A 27,973-nucleotide genomic window follows, 5' to 3' on the forward strand; every position below is an offset into this window, starting at 1 on the left:
GTCCAAACAAATAAATTGCAACTGAAATCAAATGTTGGGTCAAAGTATTTCAAACCCAGGTTGGGGAGCCCTCACGCCAAGGGCACAGCATCAAAGACAAGCTCCTCAATTCTGTTCTTCCTTGCTGCAGTCGTGAGATGTGTATGAATAGATTTGAGAATGGCAGTACAGTTGGCATCTAAAGATGTGAGGATGGCTAAGTAGCGCATGCTAAAAATGATGCCTGCAGCTTTTATTTGCAGGCAGCACAGTGCCATGAAGAGCCTAGTCTGCAGTTTTGCTGAAAAACTGAATGAGAAGCATGGGCATTTTATAAAATGTCTTTAATGACTGAGCGTATAATGCATAGTTGATTATTTCACGAGGCCTCACTTAGTGGCAAAAGCTGATGATTCACATGAGAGTGAGGCATATTTGATTATCTTGTTTTATGGACTTCATGCAGCTGCAAAATACCTGACTTTAAGATTAGCTTTGTGGTATTTGTGTAAATTATGAGCATGTTTGGCTTCATCTGCCAACTGTGTGGTGATTTAAGCTCTTTGCTTTTCTGGTCATCTTTATACAGCTCTTTGTCAAACATAAACAAGAACAGAAATCACTTGCTTTTGTGTAAGAAATGATCATCAAAAGATACTGGAGTTACTTGTGCATAAAAGCAATGCAGACTGCCATCCTCACTCTGGGTACCTCTATTTGAGCTGGGAGGTAATTCCAAGCATGCATAGATATAGTGGGGGTAGCATAGGTGGTGCCTCAGGCTAGCCACCTCACAACATATCCAGGGCGTCTGGGTGGGTATGTACTTGGGTGCCAAGCCTGAGTCATCGCCTGTGCTACCCCAGCTACATGTCTACATTTTAGTGAGTTAGCATGGGTAGGAGTACTTGTGGCACCTTAGAGACTAACAAATTTCTTTGAGCATAAGCTTTTGTAGGCTACAGCCGACTTCATCAGATGCATAGAATGGAACTTCTCTGGTCACTCAACAACAGACTTAAAGGTGGCAATCGTGCAACAAAAAAGCTTCAAAAACAGACTCCAAGGAGAAACTGCTGAACTTGAATTAATATGCAAACTAGATACTAATTAATTTAGGCTTGAATAGAGACTGGGAATGGCTGAGCCATTACACGCATCGAATCTATTTCCCCATGTTAAGTATCTTCACACCTTGTCCTTATCACTACAAAAGTTTTTTTTTCTCCTGCTGATAACTGCTGATAATTGCTCATCTTAATTAATTAGCCTCTTAGAGTTGGTAGGGCCATTCCCACCTTTTCAGAGAGAGAGAGAGAGAGTGTGTGTGTGTGTGTGTGTGTCCTCACTATATGTTCCATTCTATGCATCCGATGAAGTGGGCTGTAGCCCACAAAACCTTATGCTCAAATAAATTTGTTAGTCCCTAAGGTGCTGCAAGTACTCCTGTTCTTTTTGCGGACACAGATTAACACGGCTGCTACTCTGAAGCCTGGGTAGGGAATCACACCTCCCAACTCAAATGTCCCCTCTGTGTGTCAAACCTCAGCTGATGCGATCGTCTCTGGAAAGGACAAGGAAGGTAAATCTCCATACCTGTTTGGACCTGGCCTTCTCTGGAGATTGCTGACAATGGAGCTGAGTGTGATGGCTCTTGTGATCTGAATTCCTCTCCACTAAGAACAGGGCTGATCCTACTGACTCATTTCCCATTGATCAAACTGCTTTTCACTGTTAGCTTGGGCTGGATTCAAACCAGTGCCCTAAAAGGAAGAGACTTTCCTTTCACAGGAAGTCAGTCCCTGGAGCTATTTCCTCTCTTTCTGTGAACATACCCTTATAAGCTTGTGAAATGTCTACACTACAGGTAAGAGTGAGCTCCCAGCTCAGCTAGAAATATTCCTGCTACCTCGACCTGAGAGCATGAGCTCCAGCCCAAGCCATAGTCTGCATGCTGCTTTCTTTAGTGTGCTAGCATGAGCCTGTCCACCTCCAGCAAGGGAAAAACTTTCTGAGCTTATGAAGCTTCTGAATGACATAGGACAGATATAGCAGTCTGCGGGCTTGATCCTGCAAGCCTTCAGCTGATGATGCCTTCCACAGGAGTTCTGCATGTATTACGGGGCCTTTAACTATTCGCTGAAGCATAAACTGTGTACTTAAAAGTGAGAAAGTGATTGCGATATAGGGCTTTTGTCAGTTTGTTACACAGATGTGCCATGCTCAGCAGCTGCCACTCAAAGCCATAGATCATAAAAGAGTAATAGATGTGGGCATCGCAATGCCATTATGTATCCTTAGGACCCCAGGCTTTTCTAAAGCAAAACAGGGGTGCACATAGTGCTGGAAGTGACTGTTGAATGTATAAAGGTGCTGTGCAATATCCAGATTAAAAAAAGACAATTTCCAGTTGTTGTAGTCCAGCAGGATGCCAATCCTCTTGGGGGGAATTGTAATCCTAATGTCTGGCGTTGTCCCACTGTGCAAAAATTCATATTTGTGCCTGCAAATTAAAATAGAAAGAAATGAACAATTGTCTGCATCCTGCCGCTTGTAGAGGGAAGCTGCTTCCCACAGTGAATGGACAGCCCTGCAACACCATCCCATTCTGCCCTACCCCACAATGTATGGACCATCCCTCCTTGCACACAGTGTATGTACAGCTGTACCTCGCCTGCAATGTACAGACTGTCTCACCCCACCCACAGCATGAACAGTCTCTTTAAAACTGCAGCGTATATAGTTGTCAGCTGCAGTCTTAGAATCTTTACACAGGCCCAGATTCTCCCCGTCTGGGAAAAATCAAGGTAGGGGGCTATGACCTCTGATGTTTTTCCCCATCCCTGCTAAACGTGCAGGGGTTTGGCCTCAAATGAGTGAGTGACCTGAGGTGCAGTAGGCATCTGTACACCTTCAGAAGCCACCCCCATCATATAGGAGTTATGCTGTACCAGCCACCTCCCCTTCCAGCTGCACAGTAGAATCCACTGGAAGTTAATCTTGCTTAGAGCAGCTTTATCCCCTGCTCAGATCTGCAGTTGAATAGCTGCAGGCTCTGGCAAGGACCATTGTCTAAAGAACAACTGTTGTGCTACTCCACCCCCTCTAGATCCAGCCCTATTATCCCTTGAGCCCAAGTCCTGTGGAAGGTGCTCCAGGGGACGTAGATGCTGCTGAACCATCTTCCCTGCTCCTTTGGGGTACTGACACTGCTCGCTTCTGTTAGCAGATGGAGGAATTTAGCCCATTGAGCAGAGATTGTATAATTTAGTGGAGGGGTTGATATCATCCAAAGTAACTAGCTCCAGTTGTAAAGCTATATTTTCTAAATTGCATCTCTGGCTACTTGTCTCAAAAGAACTCCTAATTCAACAAGAATGGTGCTGCTGAGAAAACCCACTGGGTTCTAGCTATGCATATTCATTTACTAGATGATGGTATCTTTAGTCATGACTCCTGAGATACAACTAAACATCACAAGCAAACAGCATTCTGATTTCAGTGCTTGCCACGTCAGGTGTTTGTAATGGAGTCAGACCTTTTCTCCTCCATTAAGTCACTTCCTTTAACAGTTGCTCAGACGCTCGTATACCAGCTCCCCAGGGCAGAGCGCTGCAGCCAGAAACGCAGGCTTTTTAACAGTGTCGAGATTGAGAACACATAGCCTTTGTTCCTGTGGGAGCACTTTGGAGTGAAAATGGGAACCATTTTTCAGTAGTAGCAGTGAAGTGATCCAGCATTTCACAAGGGACAGCTTCTTCCCTCACCACCCGCTCCTCCCAGCCTGTTCTCGAGGGCAGCCTGCTTTCCCTAAGTGTTACAGAAGAAGGGCCTGGAAGTGACTCAGAAAGAGCCTTGCCCATGTCAGTTTATCTTTCCCCCTAAAGTCCTTATTCATAAGATTCCCCCAGAGTCACTAACTGCACATCTTAGCCACATTTAGCAGGGAAATCAAACCAGCCTTCTTGCAGGGGTAGAAGAGGTAATAAGTTTGGTAGGTCTGGCCTGGAAGTGAGCAGCAGCCCTTTCTATGTGAGAGGCGAGCCCAGATATTAACAGGACAGTCACCTAGCCAGGGTCCAAATTGAGCTCTTGATCCATTGAATGGTGGTGAGCATGGGGACTCCCTCAATGGTGGAGCCCTGAGTGAGGCACACAGCGGGAATGCCTCAAGGAGTGCTCTTAATGCTTGCTGCAAACCACTGCAGTGTGTTCTGCATCTCCCACCTGCCCCTGGGTGCTCATAGGGAAGCAGTGGTCTTGGGGATGACTTATGGAACCTGTTTATGACTTATGAATTCTGGTTGCTATGGCAAAGTAGTTACTGTGAAAACTGCTATATCATGAATGCCCCTCTGTTGCTGTGTATCCATCACTTTGCGTCACATGTCCACCAGACCCTAATGGTGGGTCATTAGAGCCCAGCTACCATCCAGCCAGGATGAAGCAACGTGGGGCAGTGGATTTGCTAAGGAAGTTGCCTGGAGCTGGCAGAAGATGCTTCATCCTTTTGTCTGAAGGGAGGGGGGGAGTGGAGGAAGTGGAAATTCTCCAAGCATGACAAAAGAGAGAGAGGTCACAAAGAAGGAGATGATAAAAGGACTTGCAGGGAGAAGATTCAGAAAGACACACACAGGAAGTTTCGGGCAGAAGAGGGGAACGTGGCCGGTCAGAATAGGCAAGCTGGGGGCAGAAGGCTCCATGTTTCGGAGCCCAAGCCATGCACTGCAACAGAAGGTCCTTGGATGGCGCCAGCCCAAAGAATGCTCTGAACCGGTGAGTAAAATGAGGCAAGGAAATGTGTGTAAGATTTATTATTTTTGTATAGATCTGCCCGTTTCTCATGCTATTAAGGAGCAAAAATGCTGTAGATTCCTGTGCAAAGAGTCTGTATATTATATGCTATGCCTATCGTATGCCGCCTTGAAGAGGTAAACCAGAAAAGCTCACACCTTTGGCTGGATTCTGGGAGACTGCGTGTTTACTCTATGGGGTGAGGGGGTGTCTGGGGTGGATCCCATGGTTGCAACTCTCATGAGGATGTGCTAGAAAGAGGATCTCCACCCTGAGAGCATGCCTAGGGACCTCAAGAAACAGACAGTGCCTGGGCTCTGCTGAGACTCCCATATATGGGGAGCCAGCGGCTGGATCCCCTTACAGCATTTTGGTGAGTGGCTCAAAGGAGGCACTAGACTACAGCTGTGACAGCCACCTTGGGGCCATATTATACCACTGGAAGTGCTACCCTGGCAATGGCCCTTGTGCTCAGGAGCACTCTGTTCTCTCTGGGTCCTGACCTGCAGGCTTAGCTGAGGAGCAAGAAAGACACCTTGCATCTAGTTATCTCCATTAAGTGTCTCGGCAGGGGGAAAGGAATCAAATAAATTATGTACTTCTGGGTTTAGCCAAATACCTGCATCATTTACAGTCTAAATGGATCTGTCACCTGGGCTGTTTCCAGTTGGGGGTTTGAATGATCTCAAAGGGGGTCTGTGACTAACTTTTACAACACTGATTTTGTTTGGATTTAAATGTGGGATGGCCCACTTCATGGAGAGGTGGCTGCTGCTGACTAGAACCATTAAGCAGCTTAAAAGACCTTTGTATAATGTTTCCAATATATCTTTCCATTACCAGTTCACAGAGCCAAAGATGGAAGTTCACAACCACACTGTTCAATAGCTGGCTTAGGCTTTTTGTAATCTGCCCATTGCTGGATTCCACATACAGCTCTCTTTGCTGTGGCTCCTGAAGAATCTGGAGTGATGCAGCCTAGAGTGTTTACCTTGCTGGTGTGACAATATGCCTCATGCACCAGGATGAGCTGTTTGCCCCCAGGTACCCGTGTCTGTGAGTATTTTCAAAAGCCACGCCAACTCTGTATTCCATATTTTCATCAACTTCCACCTCCCAGTAATGTTTCCCTTGGAATGGTATCATGGTTCCCAGGATAGCAATACATCTGGGGAAGGAAAACCAGAGCATGTGATTTTATATGCATACTATTTAAAATGCTTAAATCTTGTGCACAAACATTAAATATTTACCAATAAAAGTGGATCCAGCTGACTTGTCAACGAAGTGGGTTAGCTCCTCAGCGAGCATAAACTGATACAGCTCTCCTGAAGTCAGTGGAACTGTTCCAATTTACACTGGCTGAGGCTCTGGCCCAGAGAATACAAATGAAGTATTTACTCATCCTGTTAAACTTTTTAAAAGTCATTAGATGTATGTCTATGCATTTTATAGCATACAATAAAAGCGTGTGCTGAGATCTTACAGGAAGAGAGAGAATAATACCATATATTTTTTGGTTGTAGGCCAAATAGTAATTTGCTAGAAATGGAGTCCCAAGATACAGGTTTTACACACTGTTGTTATACCATAATGAACATGATGGGGTTTAACATATCACAGCTAAATCAGGCTTGTGTGAAAGACTGTTTTAGCAATAAGCTTCAATTTCTATTCACTGTGCATTTTCATTTCCAGCAGCACATACAGCAAGCAGCACAGAGCCAGACAAATGTGCTTTAGTGGGGTCTTGATCTTGTATTCATTGACGTCAACAGGAAAACTCCTATTGACTGCAGTGGTGCAGGATCAGGCTTTATAAGAGCCACAGTTCCATCAGGGTGTTTTTTAGCTAAAAATTCCACAGGCTGGTTATTGTAGTAAAGGTAAAATCCACAGAAACCCAGGGTCTAATCCTCTGGTATGGCACAGCCACCTTGTGCCATGCTGCCAGCAGAATCGAGTCCTACATCTGCTTAACTGGCCCAGAGCAGTCATGATCCACTTGTGGTCTGGAAGCAAGATTGGGACTTTTCCAATATGCTCCTTGCTGTCAGTGTAGCAGGGAAAAGGGGACATGGCCAAGCTAACCCTTAGCTATAAATGTGTGTTTCTCCCATGCAGCCAGGGCTTTACTGTTACCTTCCAATTCACCCACCACAAACATGCACCTCAAAGTGTTAGAAGTAATGGGGCTACTTACTGAATAGGATAAGCCTCAGTGTGAGTCAGAGTGGCAGACTCTAACCGCGTATTTGTATGCAGAGCAGGATGGGTGTCAAAACTGCTTCTGAATTTGTTCCCTCTCAAACTTGTCTTTATATCTCATTGGCTCATGGGGCCTTTAGACAGAGGCTGAGTTCATTTGTTTAGTGCCTTTAGCAATTTATATGTTACTGAAACTTCTCAACTACACTTAATCAAGGGCAGTGAGTCCTAAAGGGCTAGCCAGCTGTATTCAGTCTTCCTCTGGAAAGATCAATGCTGTGGCCCCCTTCATGTCAATGTCAAAGAGCAGAGCTGGTGATAAATCACACAAATAAGTTTTAATTGCAGATTTACAGGCTCGGTTTTTATTTTATGGAAGTAAATTACAAAGGCAAAGGACTTAGCTGGCAAAAGTGCAGAACTCAGCTGCCTCTAGGCATGATTAAAATCCCGGCATGCTGGGAGCTTAATGCATGAAGAGAGGCATAAGTGGCAAGAGAAGATTCCTAGGCCATGCAGCACCTAAGCAGCAACCACTTAAAGCAATTCTGTAGTTCATTAGAAGCCCAAGTAAATGCCTCAAGAGTAGAGAAAGACTGTTGAAATTTGACTTCAGAGAAGAATTCTTGCTCCTGCATTTTGTATGAGTTTGGGGGGTGGGGAGGGAAGAAGGGGAGGACATGCCAAAAAAGATGTGCAAGCATCTGGGAACAAAGGATTGCCATAGTAATTCAGATTGAGAAGCCAGCACTGCAAGCCCATCCCTGATTTAGAGGGTTAGGAAATGCGTTATTTGGTTTCAGATTACAGAACCTTTCAGAAAAAAGCTTGCTGCAGAATTTCCTTGTAGCACCAGTGATTTTGGCACAGGAACTGTTTCCAGTATCCTGGCATAATAGAGGGTTCAGAGAGTTCACAACAGCTTCAGAAACTCAGTCTCAGAGTTCAGAATTATTAGTGTGCCAGCACCAGCTATTTAGGTGCATCATAAAAGAGCCCCTAGGATGATGTCTGAACTCCCATTCAGAATCATCGGATGGACTTCAATGGAGAAAATCTTCTAGCTCCTGGTTCCTTTACCACTGTGCCATCTAGTCACACACTAATCTCTTGGCGAAAAGGCCTGATGTTTGCCATAAAAGGTCTAAGTTTTATGCTTTCTCCACCCCCAGTACTAATGCAGAGTCCATACTGCTTCTGTGATATTTACCTGGCAGTGCCTGGAAATGGATTGTGTGTGGCTGTAGCAAATGCATGCTTCACCTGAGCAATGGTGGGTTGGTTCTTTTAACTATAAAAAGGCCTAATTTTTGGCTTGAAATCAGAACACTGAGGTTCAAATCCTCTGCGCTAACTACTGTTCTGCACATGGAAGAAGGGTGCTAGGATGTGGGGGCTCTCACATAGGCACAGGGCAAGGCACATGGGAATTCCCATACTGGGCCAGACCAGTGGTCCATATAGTCTAATATCCTGCCTCTGAGAGTGGCCAGTGACACATCTTTCAGATTTGGCCTAGCACTCCGGACTCCTGGTTGGGCCATGTTGAAATGCTGAGACCAGTGTAATTTAAACGAATGCAGCTAGATTCCAGTTTTTAAAAACTCATCTCAGGATTCTTAATAAAAAGTTATTTTTGCTTCAGTTTAAGCAAGTGGGTAACAATTGGAGCCTGAATCCCTTCTTCAGAAGTGACCTAAGCCCAGATCTTCAAATGTATTTAAGTGGGCAACTCAGCTGAAACAAAGGGAGACAGGTACCTAACTCCTACTGAAAATTTCTAACCTGCTTAAGCACATTTGTCAGTCCCTCTGGGCACCTATCTTCATCTGTAGGAGCCTAAATACCTTTGTAAATCTGACCCTTAGGCTACTAAATTGCACCAATTTTCAATTAATCTTAGGTTCCTAAGGGCCAGATTTTAAAATATATTTAGGCACCTAAAGGTGTTGAAATCAGTGGGAGTTAGACACCTATGTGCTTTTGAAAATTCTACTAGGGGGCCTCTCTGCATCTTTAGGCATCTTAATACCTTTAAAAATCTGGCCCTTATGCATCTGAATGCCTGTGAGGATCTGGGCCTTAGTACCTAAGTCACTGTTGAAAATGGGATTTAGGCTCCTACATCAATTGGGCATTTATGAAAATTTTAGCCATAGTTAATTGTTAGTAAGAAGCAGGCTAGGTGGTTTCCTTTCAATAGCAACAAATAAAAACAGCCCCAAATATCACCATCCATGAATAGCAAGAATAAGAACCCATAGAGACGTCCCTGTGTTCCATTATGTGTGAAGCGGCATTGCCATGGCAACTTTGGCAGTGTTTAGTAATAGGAGAGGGAGCCTATGAAGTGTGCAAGCGCTGGATCACTATATTAAAAAAAAAATCTAGTAATTATGCTAATTTTCAAATCCCACTGCTGCCGGATTAAGAGGTATGGTTTTGAGCAGTTTTTGTGACATTCATCTTTGGGCTTTGGGCTCTGTGCAGAATTAAAAGGGAAATGAGTTTCAAAGGCAAGTGATCTGTCTATGTGCACAAGTGTCATGCAATGAGAAGGACGATATAATTTATATAACACAAGCTGAAGCAATCACAGAGGAAATTCTAATGATGCTACCAAATGAGCAGCAAGCAAAAAAATATGAAGTTCAATAACAATGTCCCTCTGAATGGCTGGGGTAGTTTTGATTACCAAGCGACGGAGCCTAGAAGCCGTTTAAAGGAGTTCTGCTCTGAAAAGGGACTAAGTCAAAAATGAGGGCTTTTCGCGAATGTCTGAGGGTCAGAGTCTTAGTTCCCAAGCTATGCTCAGCCCATGCCTGGTGTAGAGGCAAAGGTGGCTCTTTACACTACCTGTCACCCCTATTCTGGGCATGCAGGAGCGCTAACGCTGAAGTGAGTTTAAAACAATCACCTTTGTGCTGAGATTGAGGGCATGTCTACACATAAGTGACCTCTCTCCTGCCATCCATCTCCACCCTCTGACAAACAGAGCTGTACCAATGCAGCTGCAGCACATGTGGTGAAGATGCTGTATGTTGACGGGAGAGCGTTCTACTGCCGACTTAGCACTGTGCACACAAGTGCTTATGTTGGTGTAATATATGTCATCATGAGAGTGGTTTATTCACACCCCTGGGTGACATAAGTTATGCCAACATAAATTGAATTAATAATGAAATTTTTTGAAATTTTCAGCAAATCGAAAAATCAGATGAAATTGTCTTTTGGATCCAACAAAATATTTTATTTTGACAAAATCAAAAAGATTTTTTAAAATTTTGACCATTTGTAACTGTTGTTGTTTTTTAAATACAACTAAAGGAGATTTTGAAACTCAAAGTTATTTCTAACTGGAAGAAAAATCAGTGTTTTGTTGTGAAAATATCTAAACTAAATGGTTTGATTTTTATTTATATTTACTATGACAATTCTGTGTAATCCACATTAATTTACTAAATGCTTCAGTGTTGCTGAATCTGCATTTTATGCTTGAAAAAAAAGTTGTGTGGTAAGTTTCACCCACCACTGGCTCTTATCAAGCTCATGGTGTGAATCACATCAGTATAATGGCCTACCACATTCCAAAGTGACTAGTGATTTTGGTGGCACAATTTGAAATGCCATAAAGGATCTGCTTTTCAAAGAGCAGGTGCTCAGCACTGAAAAGTCTGGCCCCTCTAAGGTGCCTTGCATTTGAACCCAAAAATGGAGGCATCTATTGGCACTTTTGAAAAATGAGACCGCTATACATTATAAACACAGCGCTAAAAGAGCAATATGCTGCCCTGAGGCTTTCCTTTGGCATGGTAGAAGTTAATCTCTATCTAAATTGAACATAAAGAGGGATCTCAAGTCAGTAAGCGCTTTGAAGAAAATTTAAAATTATTGCACGCAAACAAAAAACAACCAGCTATGAAAAAAAGTACATCTGCTGTGAGTGCTAAATTCCTATGTGTACCTTGTAAAACCGTTATCACGGAAGGACAAATCACATTCTAGGTTTTCTATTTCACTGCAAGCAATTGTTAATCCATCTTCTAGAACAGACAGCAAAGGATGGGCAGTGTCCTCATTAAGATAAAAGTAAGTGCCTACAAGAGAGCAGAATGGTTGTAATTTATTTGTCTCAGCACATCGAAATTGCATTAAGTAATGTATACCTAAACTAACACTGGGCTGGAAAGCAGTGGCTGGATCCAGATTGGGGTTAATTAGGGAACTGGAAATGGGTCAGAGGCTGATCTTGTGAGTTTCCTCCATTATGGGCCAAAAGTCACCCTGATACAGAAAACAGGCCTCATCTGGCCTAGGACCAAAAGCCAAGAGTTGGGTTGAGAACCAAGTATTAAGATGTTATACCCTCTCAGAAATATTATGGGGTGGGTTTTGAAGTTCCAGTTTTGGCTCATCTCTATCATAATCCAAAAGGTATTTTAAAAAAATAATGACTTGGGAAAGGGGTTTGAATTATTCACTATGGCCTCCATCCTCAACTGCTGCCTGTAAGTACTGGTTGCAGAAGCTGCAATGGAGCCATTTGCAGCTCCCCAGTCCAGGGGTCTTTTCGGCCCCTAATGTAGGATTGCTCCAAACTAGTCCTGACTGAGCATGGCCCCACGGGTCAGCGTGCCAGCAGGGGATCACCAGAGCACAATGCACTTGGTGTCTTATTCCTTGGAATGTGGAGTTAGATGGTGCACCGCACCACCTAGGGATTCCCCTATGCAAGGAGAAACTGCTGGGGAAATCCCCAGATAGCACAAAGAGACCAAAGCAGGGCTCAGGAAGTCACAGCAGGGTCAAGAACTTTTTGCACTAGACTCTTACGCTAGGTAGCAGGTAAGACCTGCTGGATCACTGCCACTGATCCCCCAACAAAAATGAGCAAAACTGAAGCTGCCCATCCAGCAGAAACAAAAGGCTGCTTTTTTGTATTTATGTTAATGCTGTTATAACCAGCAGAGAAAGAGAAACGTGGGGCCCAGTTCATTTTTGCAGTGCAGCTACTGTACATTGGTTCCACTGTGTGAAATGACTATCAAGCAATGGTAGGTGCTTCCCAGGGAACTCCTCCTATCTGGGAGTGAGGAGGTTCACTGGCAATTGTGGAGAAGGCTTAGCTAGCTACAGGAACACTCAGGGCAAGGGGTATGCCAGGATATTTTAGGGAGTATGGAGGGATGGTGAAGGCTGCTGAGCTTCAGTTATTCCTAACTAGCACCATGGCACCTAGAGTTTATAGTAAGGTTGCCAATATTGGTTGGATATTTTCCTGGAGGTTTTATCACGACATAATCTTTAATTAAAAATTACTCTTTAATTCCTGGAGACAGTTTATAGGCAACTGGATGTAAGTTAGAGCAGTCCTCAGGCTTGACCAGGGGCCAAAGCAGCTTTTGGCCACCCCAGCAAAGGGGAAGTGCATAAGTAGCGTAAAACAACCTTTGTCCCTGTCTCCCATGAGACAGCCCCCAATCCTGGCACTGGTGCAGCAGCGATGCTTTGTGTCCAGGGCATGCTGGAGAAGAGCAACATGTGCTGCAGGGGTAATCAGGAGCAGCGCCAGGGTTTTTGGCGCCCTAGGCAGGGGTCCTTCCGTGCTCCCGGTCAGCAGCAATTCAGCGGCAGGGGGGTCCTTCGGCGCTCCCGGTCTGGGGGGCACTTCAGTGGTGGGTCCCGGAGCGAGTGAAGGACCCGCCGCAGAATTGCCACCGGAGCACGGAAGGACCCACTGCCGCCAAATTGCCCCCCCTCTCCCAAATCCTGGCACCCTAGGCGGTCACCTAAATGGAAGCGCCGGCCCTGGGGGTAATAATGAAAGTGTGTGTTTCATCCCAAGCAAAAGCACTTTCTGATGATAACCCAGAGCATCCATTTTCACTGCTGATGACATTGCTAGCATCCCAGTTTTGGGTGTTTCCCGTTTCCAGTAATATCAGGAGTTTGCATAATGTAGACTTTGTGAAGGTAAATCTCTTGGCACTAACCCCAAGGGAAATCAGCATAATCAAAATGCAGTTACTTCAATGCAAATACAATACAAACAACAGCATGGCAATTATTGGCAGTGTTACTGAAAGCAAACACATGCAGGGCAAACAGACGTCAAGCGGCTGTTTGCAATTTCAAATACCTAGATTGATTTATGCAGGTTGAAATGTCACACATTTGATGATAACATGATTACAATTGTAGAGTAAAGGGAACCAGACCACATAATCAGCCTCATGGCCAACAATAGAAATTCTGTGCAGGAGGGATTTGCGTAACTATTATGAAGAGTGCTGATTGACTAATTCTTCCATAATTCCCAGAAGCACCATTTTTATGAGGCAGTAATTCTAGGAGTCAAGAAAAATTACCAACTAGCCCTCCGGGTTTGTCTGCATGTCAACATTTGACATGGTGTAGGTTCATGGCAAATACCCACAGTCACTGGGTTGATTTAGTCTTTCAGCAGCATTTTGAAACATCAGTAATTTTTAAGCAACAAATATAATCCACAAATATCATTTTGAAATGTAGAGTTAAAATGAGATATTTACTATTACAAGAAATTCAGTTCACAAGAAATACCAGAATTGTGACTAGATGCAAGAGATTTAGAGCCTGATCCGTAGCCTGTTGAAACCAGTGGCAATCTTTCCATTGATTTCAGTGGGCTTTGGATCAGGCTTTTAAAGCTGATTAGAGATTTATCACAGCACCTGTGGTGTGGATAGAGACAGGTTCACTTCTCTCACTTGGACCACCCATGTTTACAGCTCTTACAGAGATAACATAACTTTGTCCTGGCTCCAGTTGAATTAGAGCTTCACAGTTAGGAATTCCAACAATAGATCTGTAGAAAATAAATAAATGGAAAATTAAAAGATGCAGAATAAAGGTAAGTTCTTTTGAAGCTATTTTCCAAACAACACAATTAAATGATTAGCTTCTCTTTAAACCTAGAACCATTTACAGTATTTTACTCTTTCCAGCTTAGCTGCCACCAAAGTGAATATTGGAGGGGGAAATGCCTGTTTATTCAGATTTTAAAGTTACTGCACTTCACCCACATTCTAATTCCTTATAAATTCACTTTGCATAAACATTTGTGCAATCAAGTTTACTAAAGTCACAGAAAGTGACTCCTCTCTTATATGGAAAGCAAATTTTAAGTTTGTTTTCTGTATGTGTTCACACCAAAATACTAATAGGAGTGGAACTTATCCAGTCAGGAAACAGGGAACACGCTCATGATTCTCCAGCGCTTGTGCTGTGCATCATCCACTCGTATATTTCAGGGTATATTGTCTCATCTTTTTAACCTAAAAGTGCTTTGAAATATACTGCATGCCATATGACATTGTTTCATATCCCCAAACTGCGTGATAGATGACTGACTCACTCTGTAATGATATCTCCATTCTCTCCATTTGTTAGTTTGGACAATTCAACCGTGTAGGAGTCAACAGGATTCATGTTTCCAGATTCCCAGCACACCAGTGCTGCATTTTCACAGCTTCGGCTCTCTTTTCTTTTAATGATAGGCGGTGAAGGAGCTAAAATGTAGATAAAATAGATTCTAAGCCATTTTGTTATGGGATTATCTATAAACATGCTTTGTAAATAACATTCCTGGGTTGTTGTTTAATTTCCACAGAATTGATATTTGATATTAAATGATAAACTCATTCATGACCTCCCCAAATGTACAGAAAACTCTTGGGTAGATAAATGCCAGTGCTAGTCAGAAGCGTTCTTGGACCTGTTAAAGTTATGATAGCAACCACAAAACAATTGATCAGAACGAAATGCGAATCCTTGCTGGTCCAGCACTCCTGTTCTTTTTCATGTGGGTTTATCTTTGCCATTGTCCTTTATCTTCACTGCATGGATTATTAATTTAAAACAATAGAGCATCAGCCAGCTATCCTAAGGCCCTAAGAGAGATTCTGGAGAGAGGACTTCTCACTCTAAATTGCTCTAGGAAAGAGAACAGCAAACCAGGGACTGAGCTTGATTCTGATGCATTTCAGATTTTATGAGGCATTGCATAGACTCTACTTAAATTGCCTCTAGTCTGATAGCACTGCCTATTCAAAAGTGCTCCTTGCACTCACGTTTACTTTTTTTAAAAAAGTTAAAATTAAATCTGAGCACTCCTGAATGATCTGGATCTGAACTCTGTGGCTCTGTCTAATCACGAATCAAAATCTACTTTACTGCCCTGCAATTACGAAGTGCGGCCGAGTGGACAAAATAGCAAAAACTTTACAAACCATGAAGAGAGAGTAGCATTGTCCATATCTTAGATATAGGAACCAGAAGAGCTGGGTTCCATTTCTAGCTTAGCCAATACCTTGTTTTGTGTCCTTGAATGCCCATTCTTTATTATTCTAATATAAATCAGGAGTAACGCCACTGAATCCAATGGAGTTACACAGCACTAAAACCACCAAGCCAGCAGAATCAGTTTGAATAAAGCATTATTATTATAAAGTCCAGAGAGTTATCATTAACTTCAATACGAAAGTCATTTACTCATATTATAGTCATGAAGTACATTTACCTGTCACATAAACTGCTCTTTCACTCACTGGGCTGACGCCGGCGGTGTTTAAAGCACTGACCCAAAATTCATATTGTGTATTTGGCATCAGTTTCGTTACTGTGCAGTATGCTTCTTTCACTTTTAGCATGAGCTCTGAAATGAAAAACACCAGGTATTCATGCAGTTCCTTTACACAGACATTCATCCCCAACTGCTGGAAAACATTGTTTTTTATTGTGCCTCTGAGCTGAGTATCACACCATTCTTCGGTCGTTTCTGTTTGACTAGCTCTGAGATCACATTGCTAACTCAGTCGTGGTACAGCGGCTGGTGCCTTCATCCATCTATCCTATATCCCATCCATCTTCTATATCCCATACATCTTCTGTGGTATTAATACCACCCAAACTAAACAAAAATGAATGATGAAGGTTACTCGCCTGTCAGTGGAGTTTCTTCAGGATGGACTCTGCACATTCCCAAGCACTGTCAATTTATCCCAACAGCGGAAATGTGCAGAGGCCATTCAAAGAATGTCGTTTTCATTATTTGGATCTTGTAAAGTTTACATGGGTTTGGCTTTTCTTTCTAAACAGCCCATTCAGCACTCTCAGGCCTCCATCTATGCTGGAAAATTGACTGTGCTCTGGAACTGTTTTCAACAAGCGGTCCTACAAACAGGATTAGCTAATGCAATTTTGTAACTGGGGTGGCTGGGCAGGAGGGGAGAGTTGCAGCTTATTATTGGCATTGAGCTAAACTGCAAAATGATTGTGGGTTTTTAAGTTGCCACGTAGATAATCTGGTGAGCTGTGCTCTGAAATACCTCAAGTTAGATCAGCTACCCATCCCCGGAGCACTCAGAGCAGCAGGTACAGCTGTATTCACTGAAACCCTTTTTGAGACTGCTGTTGAAGATGGTTTCAGAAGCCAGTTCCTTTCTGAACTGGAGCCTACATGTGTCCCTTCTTACCAGCTTGTGCCTCACTAGGTGTGTCATCACTGACTTGTTTATAATATAGCTGGTAGAATTCGACAGTGTCATCTGAGAATAGGCCCCAGCATACTCTCACAGAGGTGCCAGTTGCTGAGTTGGGAGCTTGGGGATTTATCACTGGAGCAGAAGGAGCTGAAATGAAGACAGATATTTCAGTTTATGAACACACATGTCAGTGATGAGAGGAACATTAAATGGCATGAGGGTACTTTCCCTCAGTGGAAGCATGGTATGTTACTAACAGAGAAAAAACAAAAAGGTACCTAGTGTGCATTGACGTAATCCTATTGCAAACAGTACTATACTAACGTGGGAACCTTTCAGAGCACATCAGCAGGGTCTACCTGGAGCTGTTAGGGTGCAACACTTAGCGTGTTATACAATTCACACACACACACAGGGCTGCACAGCATAGACCAGCCCCATGTTAGCATAGAGCCCTGACTCTGATTAGAGTCTACACACACTGGGCCTGATTCTACCCTCACTAACACTGATGTGCATCATGAGTAACACCATTAAAGTCAGTGTGTAAAACTAGTGGGAATGAGAACCAGGCCCCTTAGAGTTTGGTTCAAACTGACCCCCTTCCGGGGATTTGCTTTAAATCAACAAAAACATAAACCTCAGCCTACGGCAGCTCCCTAAACTTGGTTGTCCTGAGAGCTGCCGGCCCTGTGCATATAGGTTAATTTTACTATTTGTGAAAAAGGGAGGGAAAACTGGAAGCTGTCTCATACCACACAGGATGCAGAGCTAACAGGATGAAGGATGCTGCAGCAGAGAAGTCTACAGTGATCTGCACTATTGCCTACCTGTTGTATCAACCAGGCAAGGTACTGACAAACTTCAACAGGACTTTATTTTTAAAGTGGAAACCTCTTTACCAAGCTGCTGCTGCACCCTCTGTAACTCTCACTCTGCCTCCTCAATTCCTCCTCTCTCCTTCCTGTTTCCTGTCCTTTAAGACTCCCAACAGCCAGTGCTCCCAGTTCTAATAATTACAAGGAACATCTAAATACCACACTACCAACAGATAAAGCTTTTAGTTCCAGTATTTAGGAGCCTCTGGAGGTAATGTTGAATGCACAAGTGTGAGGGAACACGTTAAATACTTGACTTGCATAATGCTCAAGGGCAAACAGGTTACATGACAAACCTTTCAATACAACTTTTTAAAGGTGACCAGCAAACAGGAAAAAAAAGTACCATGCCTTTTCTGACTCTTTATGATACATAAAGAAGGCCTGAAAGATCTTATTTTCAAAGGGGATTTTTTTTTAATAATTAGAAAGTCAAACCTTATGTACCCTGTTTTCCTTTGTGGACTCCAGGGATGACTGGAGAACTACAGGGTAACATCAGGAGAGCAAACAACTGAAATCTGATTAATTGAGAGAAGTGGTTCAAACTGCTTTAAACTTTTGTTTTTGTTTTTTATTAATCTCCATTTAGTACAATGAGCTGGAAGGGTAGACAAGTTTGTTTCAAAGTCAGCACCACCGCTACTTCAAGGAAAAGCTGAGAAAACTCTGAACCCACTTCTCTGAGTCTTCCAATAAAGTCACCCAGCAAAACTAGGGAAGAAAGACCATACTTGACAGTGTTGATAATTCTAAGGTTAAAAAACAAGCAGGAAAAAAAAATCTATGACAATAACATCCAAGCCTCTTTTATCCATCATAAATATACAAACAAACAAAATATATAAGCACATAGCTAACTTTTTGTCCTTGCAAGTATCCTTTAAAAGAAATAATTACTCCTGCAGGAATTCTGCACCAAAAAATTAAAAATTCTGTGCACAATATTTTAAAATTTGCAAAATTCTGCATATTTTTTCAAAATAATGCAATATAATCCAGCTAGTTTCAATTATTTTGGTAATTTATTTAGATCACAATACAATGGATAGAGAATGGGAGTGGGGCACATTGGAGGAAATCACAACCCCCCCTCTGTCTAATATTAATGTAGCTAGTATTGACCCTTTTCTTCTAATTATTAGTCAACAAATATATGCAGCCATCTGCTCAATGTTACATCATAGGCAACTGAAGAGCAAATGAGGGCTAGGGACTCAAACTCACAATTTATACTGGCTACTGACAATCTCCGAAAAGGTCAGTAGAAAACAGTTCATGGAGCACATTTTGATAGGAATTTTTCTCAGTCCAAAAATTTAGACCAGTTCTGATCACTAAAGCACCATAAGGCCATACAGTCTTTTACAATAAAGCTCCTTTACACCACTCTGACAATGTAAAGGAGCCTTGAAATTTTTACACCCATTTTATACTCCTGGGGGAATTCACTAAGAACAATGGGAAAAATTCACTAAGCAGGTAGGCTACTACACTTTCCTCTGCCTGAGGGAACAGGCCCTGCCCCATGCCCATCTCTTCAGAAACACCCCAAAGCCCTGCCCCTCCACACTGAGTGTGCTGCAATAGCACGCAAGCAAGAGGGACAGAGTGTCTCTCTCTCTCTCTCTCACACACACACATGACTACCCAGCCCTACCCCCTGCACCCAGGTGGTTATTTATGTGTCTACTGGCTGCTCTGGGTGCCCAAACCAACCTGTCTGCACTGCCAGGGAGTGGGCACATGACCGCTCTTGCGGCTTCCCTTTGCTTCCCCATCAGAAGTCATTTTTCTTTGGGTAAGCAAAGAAATCTGCGGGGGCCATGAATTCTACGCATGCGCTGTGATGCAGAATTCCCCCAGGAATAAATAATAGGCTTCCATTCAACATGACATTCATAATGAGTTTTAAATAGGATTGAAATAAGGATCAAATAGAATGAGTACCTGCGATGGTATTAATGGAATCCATTAGTTGTTGAACATCAGAAAAATCTATGACTCTGTCTTCAAAGTCTGGCGATGTTGAAAGCACTAAATCCATATCTTTTTTTAAAAATTCTCTCAGCCTGTAAGTGTAAAAGAGCCTGATTCCTATAAGATGATAGTACTATCCTCTCTGAGAGATCTTTCAGGCTACAACATCAGGGTTAACAAGAAGATAGAACTCTTTATTTTGCCATTCATAAAGAAGCTGTCTTATCTGATACACTAAAAAGAGAGCAAAGTCCTTTCTTAAACAATGGCTAGATGGTTGCACAAGACATACCTTGGCTTCCATTTGTCACTTGCTCACATCATGTACTCAGAAATGTATTCTCAGATCTGCATAAGATTCGTGCTCACATTTTGTTATATCCAAATTGGGCCAAATCCCTGCTGCTAGTTCTTACTGTCCATCCCCTTGTCATTCTTGGTCTTGCACTGGTTTGGCTGGCATGCTAGATAGGGTGGTCCCATTAAGCAGGTGACCGAGAACATTTTCCCCTAAAGCTCTAATTCTGAAGGAACAAGCTGTTGCTTCCAAAAACTGCATTCTTGTTTATTATTCATATTACAGTAGCCAGGTCAGGGCCTCAGTGGACTAGGTGCTATATGGTAGTTAAAAAGACAAAGCCAACCCTTTTTTCTTCTACTTGTTTTTATGATGGACTGAAGTGAATTAAAACATACATTTTGCAATTGATTTGGCATATCCCAGGGCTCTTTTCTGAGCATTACTATATTTCATGTTATCAGTTTTGAGCACCCCTGGCTGCATTTACTAAACCTCCTTATTAATGTATAAATAAGCTTGTTACTAAACTGTGTATTTAGAGAGCCCAGATGAGGCAGATTTTGTATCCAGAGGATTTCTTTAAGACTTGAGCAATCCTGTTTTTCAGTCACTGCAATCAGTTTTCTATCACTAAATCAAAGTGACACTGATTTAGTTACGCTCTGTCTCTTATATATGTGCTTTATTCAATTAGTTCAGAATCAGTTTCAAGCTGTTGAACTTGTTTTGGAGACTTTTCCAGCCGCAGTTTAAACTAGAATGATGAAAGATTCATAGAGCTCTAACTCCTAGCTTCAGTAACATTCGGAGCACCCCATCAAAGATAGAACATTGTCACAAAATCAGTAAATACTTGAGAACACAGGCTGCCCAACATTAGCGTTTTCAGACGATTATTTTGGATGAGAAGGAGTGAAAAGCAAAACAAAATACTATTGATATTACCTGTCCACCACGGGTACTGCAGCCTATAAAAAGAGAGAGAGAAAAAAGATAGCAAGTCTTCCATGTACACAGGAGCAATTTAGCTTATTAACCCAAAAGCAGATTATACAAGATCAGATTTGTCTGACTGGTTTTGTTCTGAATGCTGCCACACAGAGCTAAAGAGCTTGTTTTCTCATAACACTTCCGATACCAAGAATGAAGCTCAGGCTTACTCTTATTTTCAGCTGACCAGATACTGAGCTAAATTGCAGTAGGATTGCATGGGATGTAAATCAGCACCAACCAACCTCTGTTCCCACAACTAGCTTCTACTAAATCAAGAGTGCAAAGACTTGCTATCATGCCCACAGATTGGCTCTAGCAGGAACAAGCAGCATCTCTGAGGCGAAAGGAAAATCTGTGGAGAGATCTGGATGTCCTTTGCAGATATGAAGGGAAGATACATTTGTTGAACGATCTGTTTCCTTTTCTCTTAGAAATTACAATGCCCCCCACTCCCTGTGATGGACACTTATTTGATGGAGACTGAGCACCACCCATTAATATAAAACAAAGCTGCCCAAACTTTGCCTAACTTAGGGCAGGCTGGTAATTTTCCAGGCGGCTGAGGGCCACCCTGATTTGAATTCAGGGAGGCAGGCTGTGGCCATTCTCATCTATAATATAGAGATGCAGCTCATGGAGAGTCCAGGTCACAGCATGTGCTGCTCCATCTCAACCTGAGCAGCATGCTTGAATCTGTTGGCTGCACGAGCTTGGGATCAACATCCATTTCCTCCCCTCCGTGCTGCATGAGGGGAGCATTCTGACCTCAGAAGAGATTGAAAAAATGGCTACTAGGGCTAATGCAATACTGCTTTGGGCTATTCCCAATGAGGCAGCAGAAAAGGGGAATGTCAGAGCATGAAAAGCACTCAATAGGCCAAATCAAAATGATCAAAATAGAAAAGATCCGGGGGGGGCGGGATAACTCAGTGGTTTGAGCATTGGCCTGCAAAACCCGGAGTTGTGAGCTCAATCCTTGAGAGCAGGATTTGAGGATTGTGTTGGGGATTGGTCCCCCTTTGAGCAGGGGGTTAGACTAGATGACCTCCTGAGATCCCTTCCAACTCTAATATTCTAGGTTAGACTTCAAGTGATATAGAGTGTTATGTTATATTTTGCAATGTCCAGTTCTGAAGTTGCTGCTGCTGTGCTACAGAATTGCTCCCTAGTCCTCCCAACAGCCCACACACGCCAATCATAGAACAGTTCAAGTTAGAGTGATCACTCATCGACTTTGAAAATTCCTGTTATCTTCCCAGAGAAGGGACGCCTGTCAAAGAAAAATATTTCTCTAAGTTGCTTCAACGGCAGGTTTCATTAATGGTTTTCCAGGAGTCCCTCGTGTGTGCAGTTGGGGCCTCCAATTTAACTGCATGTTTGAATTTCCTGGCAAAATGAGCAAAACAAAGTGATGGCAAACAACATCCTACTGAAACATTAATCTGCCTCTGTGAGCCCAAACTAGAGCTAGAAAGCTAAGACTGCATGCGGCAATGAACACTGCTAAGCACTTCAAATGTTTCTTACGTAGTTAGACCTGGAGAACAAACAGTATTTTCCAAGTCAGAATGACACACATGAATCATTGAATTTACCAGTGACAAACCTCTGCTGATGAATGTTAGTAATGTTGAACTTCTTATGATTGAGTTAGTACCATGTGCAAAGCACCTGGAGCACTGACATCATCATAAACCTAGCAGGTAGAGCGCATGACCAGCTTTGAATGTTCTATGGAAAGTCCATCACTCATGATCTTAATGCTGGATCCTTCTACTCTTGACTGGGCAGAATTGTGAGGAAATAGACCATGCTTAAGAGGTCTTGCCAGTTTAATTACTTTACCTTTATGAAATCAGCTTTCTCCTTGTCCTTGCACAGCTCTTGAATTGTTTCCATCAGCTCCTTACAGGTGTCAAGATTTTCTCCACAACTGACCAGTTGCCCATACAAGGCTTCTAGCTTCTGTTTCTTCTCTTCCCCAAGGCCTTCAACCTTTTCTTCATATCTCTGAGTTAGGGTTTGCATCACTTCATTGTAATGCATCTCGAAGTTCTGCTCTTGGCGCCCAAAATTCTCCTGGAAGGCATTTGGGTTTTAATTCATTCATCAAAGCCCACTGAGGTCAGTAAGAAGAAAAATCTTACTGATATCAAATCAAGGTGATTGTTACAACGAAGACAATCTTGTTACATATAAATAGTTACTAGACTCTGTAATATTATCATTAGATTATAAATAATGACCATATTTTATAACCATTTATTAAGCTCCCTCACCCCCCACAAAAGCATTGGGGATGCTGTACATTCATTCCAGATATAATACAAACCTAGCAAAGTGTAATAAAACAATAGTGTGAGGAATAAAACCAGCCTCTAAACTAAAATCTAGAAAAACGAATAGGTGCACATTCCAGTTACAATAAGTAGGTGTTTCCACCTATATATTTGCAGTGGGGGTAACCATAGCACCCCATTGGGGATCCATGCATTCACTCTTGGGGAGCTGAGCAGCTAATGCTTATATCCTCACACTCCCAAAGTGAGGGGTCCAGTGGGAGGGAAGATTTAAGTGCAAATCTGGGCTTCCTGGCTAGCAGCTTTTTACTGTTCAGGCAGCACGGCCTGGCTGTAGCCACTGGCCGCTACCTTGTGCTACTGCAACCTCCTTCCACTCAGATTTTCCACTATCGGGGCCAGGCACCCTGGGATGAGCTGGAATAAGCTAAGATTGAATCTAGCCCTTGATATACTGCAGTGCATTGTATCATGTTACATTTTGTGCACGGTAACCATGGCCTCTATTGCTGTAATTACTCATCCTGTATAAAAGTGAACACTGCAGTCTTGTCAAAGCAGCTGTGTACTCAGCTGGTCCCACATTGCGGAGTTAATCAGTGCGCAAACTGCTTACCTCTACAGTAATGAAAATTTCCTCCAAGTGACCGGCAAAGTTTTCCATTTCAGTAACCTGTTCTTCTAATTTACACATGTTTTTCTGAATCTCTTCCTACCAAACACAGCATCATTATTAATAGGCTTGAACACTGTTTAACAAATATGCAGAATAATGGAAGAGACCCCGTGGGTTATTCTTACCTTTGCACTTTCCACTGCATTGGCAAGCTGGGTCACCTCATGGTCCTTATGATCACCAAACAATTTGTCAAAGGCTCGAATTGGAATCTTGCAAGTAGCACAATAAATATCAGCAGCTTCCTCTTCACTGTTTGGTTGAATACTCTGCTCAGCTTGCCTGTCATCACTCCTAAGCTCTTCTTTGGAACTTGCATGATTATGCAACTCATCATATGCTTTCGCATTGTGTAGGTGTTGAGATTCATCTTGAGAATCCTTGCCAGGAAGTTCCTGTTCCTCTGTGGTTTCCATGTGTTCTTTACGCTGAGAGCCGTTTACTGGTGAACTGCTCTTTGGTGCATTATATATGGAGCCATATGATCCTGTGGCTACATCTTCCTTGAGAGCTGGTGTCTCTTTGCTCTCTAAAATCCCAGCTGTTGCTATATTCCCACCAAGAAGTTTCTGATCTATTTCTTTATCCTCATCAAGTCCATATAGTTTTGTTAGTTCATCAACTTCCTTTTCCAAGTCATATGCACTTCGGTCAGAACTGCAAAAATCTTCCCCGGGCTCTGTTGACTCTTTACTGGTTTCACCTAGAGCCCCATCTTCTCTTCCAGCTGGCTCTTCAGGAAAGATTTCTAATCTTCCCTTTGATTCATAGAGATCCATGTGATAAAAAGTTAAGCCTTCAGGCTCATTTTCATTAGATTCTGGAAACATCATGGATGCTGATGGATCAGTGGCTGGATCTAAAGCTGCTGTATCACTACTGAAAACAAATTCATTCTCCATTGCAGTGGCAGGGCTGAATGCCAGCGGTACTGTATCCCCAATAAGGCCTTCCAGATGACCAGATGAAATGTGTTTTAGTCCTTCAGAATAAAAAGAAAAGAATTAGCTGTGTGTTTGCTTTAAAACGCACAGACGGAAGAGGTTGTGTTTAGGACTGCCGTTGATCTGGACCTAGGCCCTGGCTGGAAAATACCAGAGTTAATAGATGGATTTCCCAACAGGGCTCTGCTTTTGTCAATGGATCTGCCATGGCTCATCCAAAACACACCTAAGGCCTCTTGTGAGCATGGAGACAGAAAGATAAAACGGAGACTGATGTTCTGCAGAAGTGGCTAGTGGAAACCAGAGTTTCCACTAGAACAGGGGGAAGAACAGCCTAGTCAACGTGACATGCAGGAGTGACACAATACAAACATCTTAAAAAGCAGTTTTGTCACATCCTTCTGTTATTATATTGGATAATGGTAAAGTGTCAATTGCCAGGTAGGGCCAATACCAGCGACTAAACTGGGGGACCTCCAGAGCAAAAAGTGTAACTCTACAGTTAGTGCTAATGAACCAAGGTGGCAATCAGAGAACTGCAACGCATGCTCAGTCGACTTCTGAGATTTTAACAACTAAATGCCCATCTGCACTGAGACTGAGAGAAATTTCCCTGCAATTGAAGCTGTGGGCTGCTGTGAAGCATGCCAGCACTATGCCCTGGAACTGAGTGCAGGGAGGGAGCCTGTCTCTCCTTGCTCTCAGTGACCCCGTGCTGGGCCCAGGCAGCCCAAAGGAGAAAACTGCCTGAACCAAATGCAGAGAGGACAAAAGATGGACCTGCGAGGATGAAGGAAGGAGTAGATTTGTGCAAAGAGACTGGGATTGGCTGAGCAAGGAGACTGGACTGGGAGCCATGGAGGGAAGCCACGGGGGGACTATGAGCCAGTAGTTGGGAGTGGGAGGTGAAAACTGAGTTCAGATGAGGTGCCTGAGGAGACTGGGACTAGCTAGGCAAGAAGACTGAGACTGAGAATCTGTGGGACAACGGGAAAGAACTGAAGAGGAAGAAGAGAAGAAGAGACTCCTAATAAGGAGTCAAAGTGCAATGGGAAAACTGGGCCTGGATGGGCAAAGAGACTGGGTCAAAGAGCTAGAGGTTACACACTGAAATTGGACAAGGAGCCTGGGGATCGATCTTGGAACTGGGAACCAGTGCAGCTAAAGAATGTGAGCAGGTGGTGGGACGACTGGAGGCCAGGGTGGTGAAGAGAGACAGATTGTGTGAAGAACCAGAAAGGGAGACCTGGGATGAGAAGCCTGTGGCGTGGAACTGTCTAGGTAGAGGAAAGACAGGCTTGGGACAGAGACTGCCGAAGGAGACTGAGTAGAAGGGGGTTGTGTTTGGAGAAAATGGGGAAAGAGTGTCTCACCCACCTCTAATGCTGGTCCACCCAGAGGATGATTTTTGAGTGCTTGACTTTACAACCTTCATAATGTTCTTTTAATATAGGAGTTTTGGGGTGGGGGGTTGGGAGAATTGCATGTAATTTAAGTATAATTTTCTAAATACATATGTATAGATTCCTACATATGTATGTAACTATTTCTGTATCTATAGACTTATAGAGGCAAGGAGACAACCAATTACTGACGGTGGAATTTACATGCCATTCATCATGGCATAAAGCATCCTGTTTTACTGAAGTAATGCACTCCACCTCACACACTCCTACTGTGTTTTGCCAAAGTCCTCTCATCGTTTATTGAACAGTCCCCACCCCTGGTCTTCTAGCAAACCTGGAGCTGACATCATAATAAGAATTTATGTTAATATTCAGAGAACATTTGGTGTGCTCTGTCAGGTTTGAAAATTCACTATAACGCCATGCAGCTCATCAGTACTAATAAGATCATGGCCATGGAGAGCATAAATACATTTCGTTTTGTCTCCAGCAGTTTATTGCTATGGTTGAAGAGTTCATAGAAGTATTTCAAGTGTTAGTTTAAACATTTCCATTGCATGTTAATGAACATATATCACAGTTACATCTAATCACACCTCAGCTGGGCATTTTAAGGCTTCTAAAATGACAATGTGAGTTTCTTCCTCTCACAGAAAGAATCAAAACTGTCAGTCATCATCAAGCTTATTGAATCCATTTAGAAGCTGTAGCTGTAGCCTTTGGAAGGTTTCCAAATTGCCATTCAAAGCTCTTACAGTTTCCATTAGCTCCTATCCCTTCACATTTTTTTCTGTGATTTTATTGATTTCCTGGCAGTTAATTGGCTAACAATGTTTTATTAAGACTTTTTTTCTCTATTTTTGTGAGAGATTAAATTTTTCCTTTTAAAACATGTATCATGGAATAACAGCCAATTTCCAGCAATATGATTAGTTCACTGGGATCTTGGCTTAATAGATGTCAAATATTACTATCACTTTAGAGGTGAACTGGTGAGAATTTTGGTGGAAAACATTCCATTCTCCAGAGTTACGTTGGTGTAACTGAGAACACAGTCTAACCTCTGCTTTTATATACAAACACAGTCACTGAAGATATGAAAGTTGAACTTAGACTTAACACATTTCACTGTACCTAAAAATATTGATAAAGGCAGACCATATTATATATGCCACAGGCAATACAATAAATCACATTTATATCTTGGGTGTCATGCAATATTAAAATATATATTGAAAAAAAGTCTAACTCTTGCAAAGATTTTTTATAATTTAACAACCAAACATTCCGTTTTACAAACTATAAATTATCTGCTACTAAAGTCAAAACTGAAATAGCAAGTATTTTGCCTAGCATGCTGTAATTCAATTACATACATTAAAAACAAGTGTAATTAAAAGTGTCTGGAACTCTCCTGCCAAAAAACTTTCTGGATTATGTGGTTTGCTCAATTTACAAACATAGATACAGTTATAATGCAGTATGTTTAAAGTCCTGGAGGTTCAACAATACAAAACACATAAGAAAAGATGAACTTTTACTACCTAAAAACTTGCCTTCTTATCTTAAGAATCCATAAATTCTTCTTATAACCGAGATGAACCAAACTTCGCATCTATTTTTCCTAGCAAAAATTTATTCGCATGAAGGTAATTCCCTGCCAGCTTCCTGTGACTGCAGCTGGAAGATGTATTAAAGTAATTCTAGACCGTTTCTCAAATGACATGTCAGCTATGAGCAAGAGTGACAAATTTAGATCTGTCCCAGCTGTCATTCAGCTGCACACTACATAAGTGTCACCAGGAAGAATGTCATACACTGAAAAAATGACTCCAAAAGTTTTGTGCGGTTCCCAGGCTTGAAGTACTTTAAACAATTATGCAATGTTCCCTTAAAAATAGAGAACTCTGCTGATATTATTAAAAGTGTCTGCGGTGTCTGTCAGTGAACCTAGACATGTTTTACAGAGTAGTGAGTCAAGAGTAAGTAA

General features: G+C 42.5%; 1 protein-coding gene across 2 annotated transcripts; it reads right to left on the reverse strand.

Annotated features, from left to right (window-relative positions):
- Nucleotides 1-1,402: 1,402 nt before the first annotated feature.
- Nucleotides 1,403-27,662, reverse strand: FSD2 (fibronectin type III and SPRY domain containing 2). Of its 2 annotated transcripts, none has more exons than XM_075069653.1 (13): nucleotides 27,540-27,662; nucleotides 23,759-24,615; nucleotides 23,574-23,669; nucleotides 22,503-22,736; nucleotides 20,610-20,632; nucleotides 19,334-19,455; nucleotides 16,497-16,652; nucleotides 15,542-15,676; nucleotides 14,378-14,531; nucleotides 13,695-13,828; nucleotides 10,946-11,078; nucleotides 5,765-5,941; nucleotides 1,403-2,482 (listed from the first exon to the last, which is right to left on the reverse strand). In XM_075069653.1, the coding sequence occupies exons 2-13, from the start codon at nucleotides 24,533-24,535 to the stop codon at nucleotides 2,230-2,232; spliced, it is 2,394 nt and encodes a 797-aa protein (XP_074925754.1). In that variant the 5' UTR covers nucleotides 24,536-24,615; nucleotides 27,540-27,662; the 3' UTR covers nucleotides 1,403-2,229. The 2 variants fall into 2 exon arrangements, with proteins under 2 accessions (XP_074925754.1, XP_032646515.1); XM_032790624.2 differs by having other exon boundaries at nucleotides 27,528-27,662.
- Nucleotides 27,663-27,973: the final 311 nt, after the last annotated feature.

Source organism: Chelonoidis abingdonii, chromosome 9 (genome assembly GCF_003597395.2).
Source record: "Chelonoidis abingdonii isolate Lonesome George chromosome 9, CheloAbing_2.0, whole genome shotgun sequence".
NCBI lineage: Eukaryota > Metazoa > Chordata > Testudines > Testudinidae > Chelonoidis > Chelonoidis abingdonii.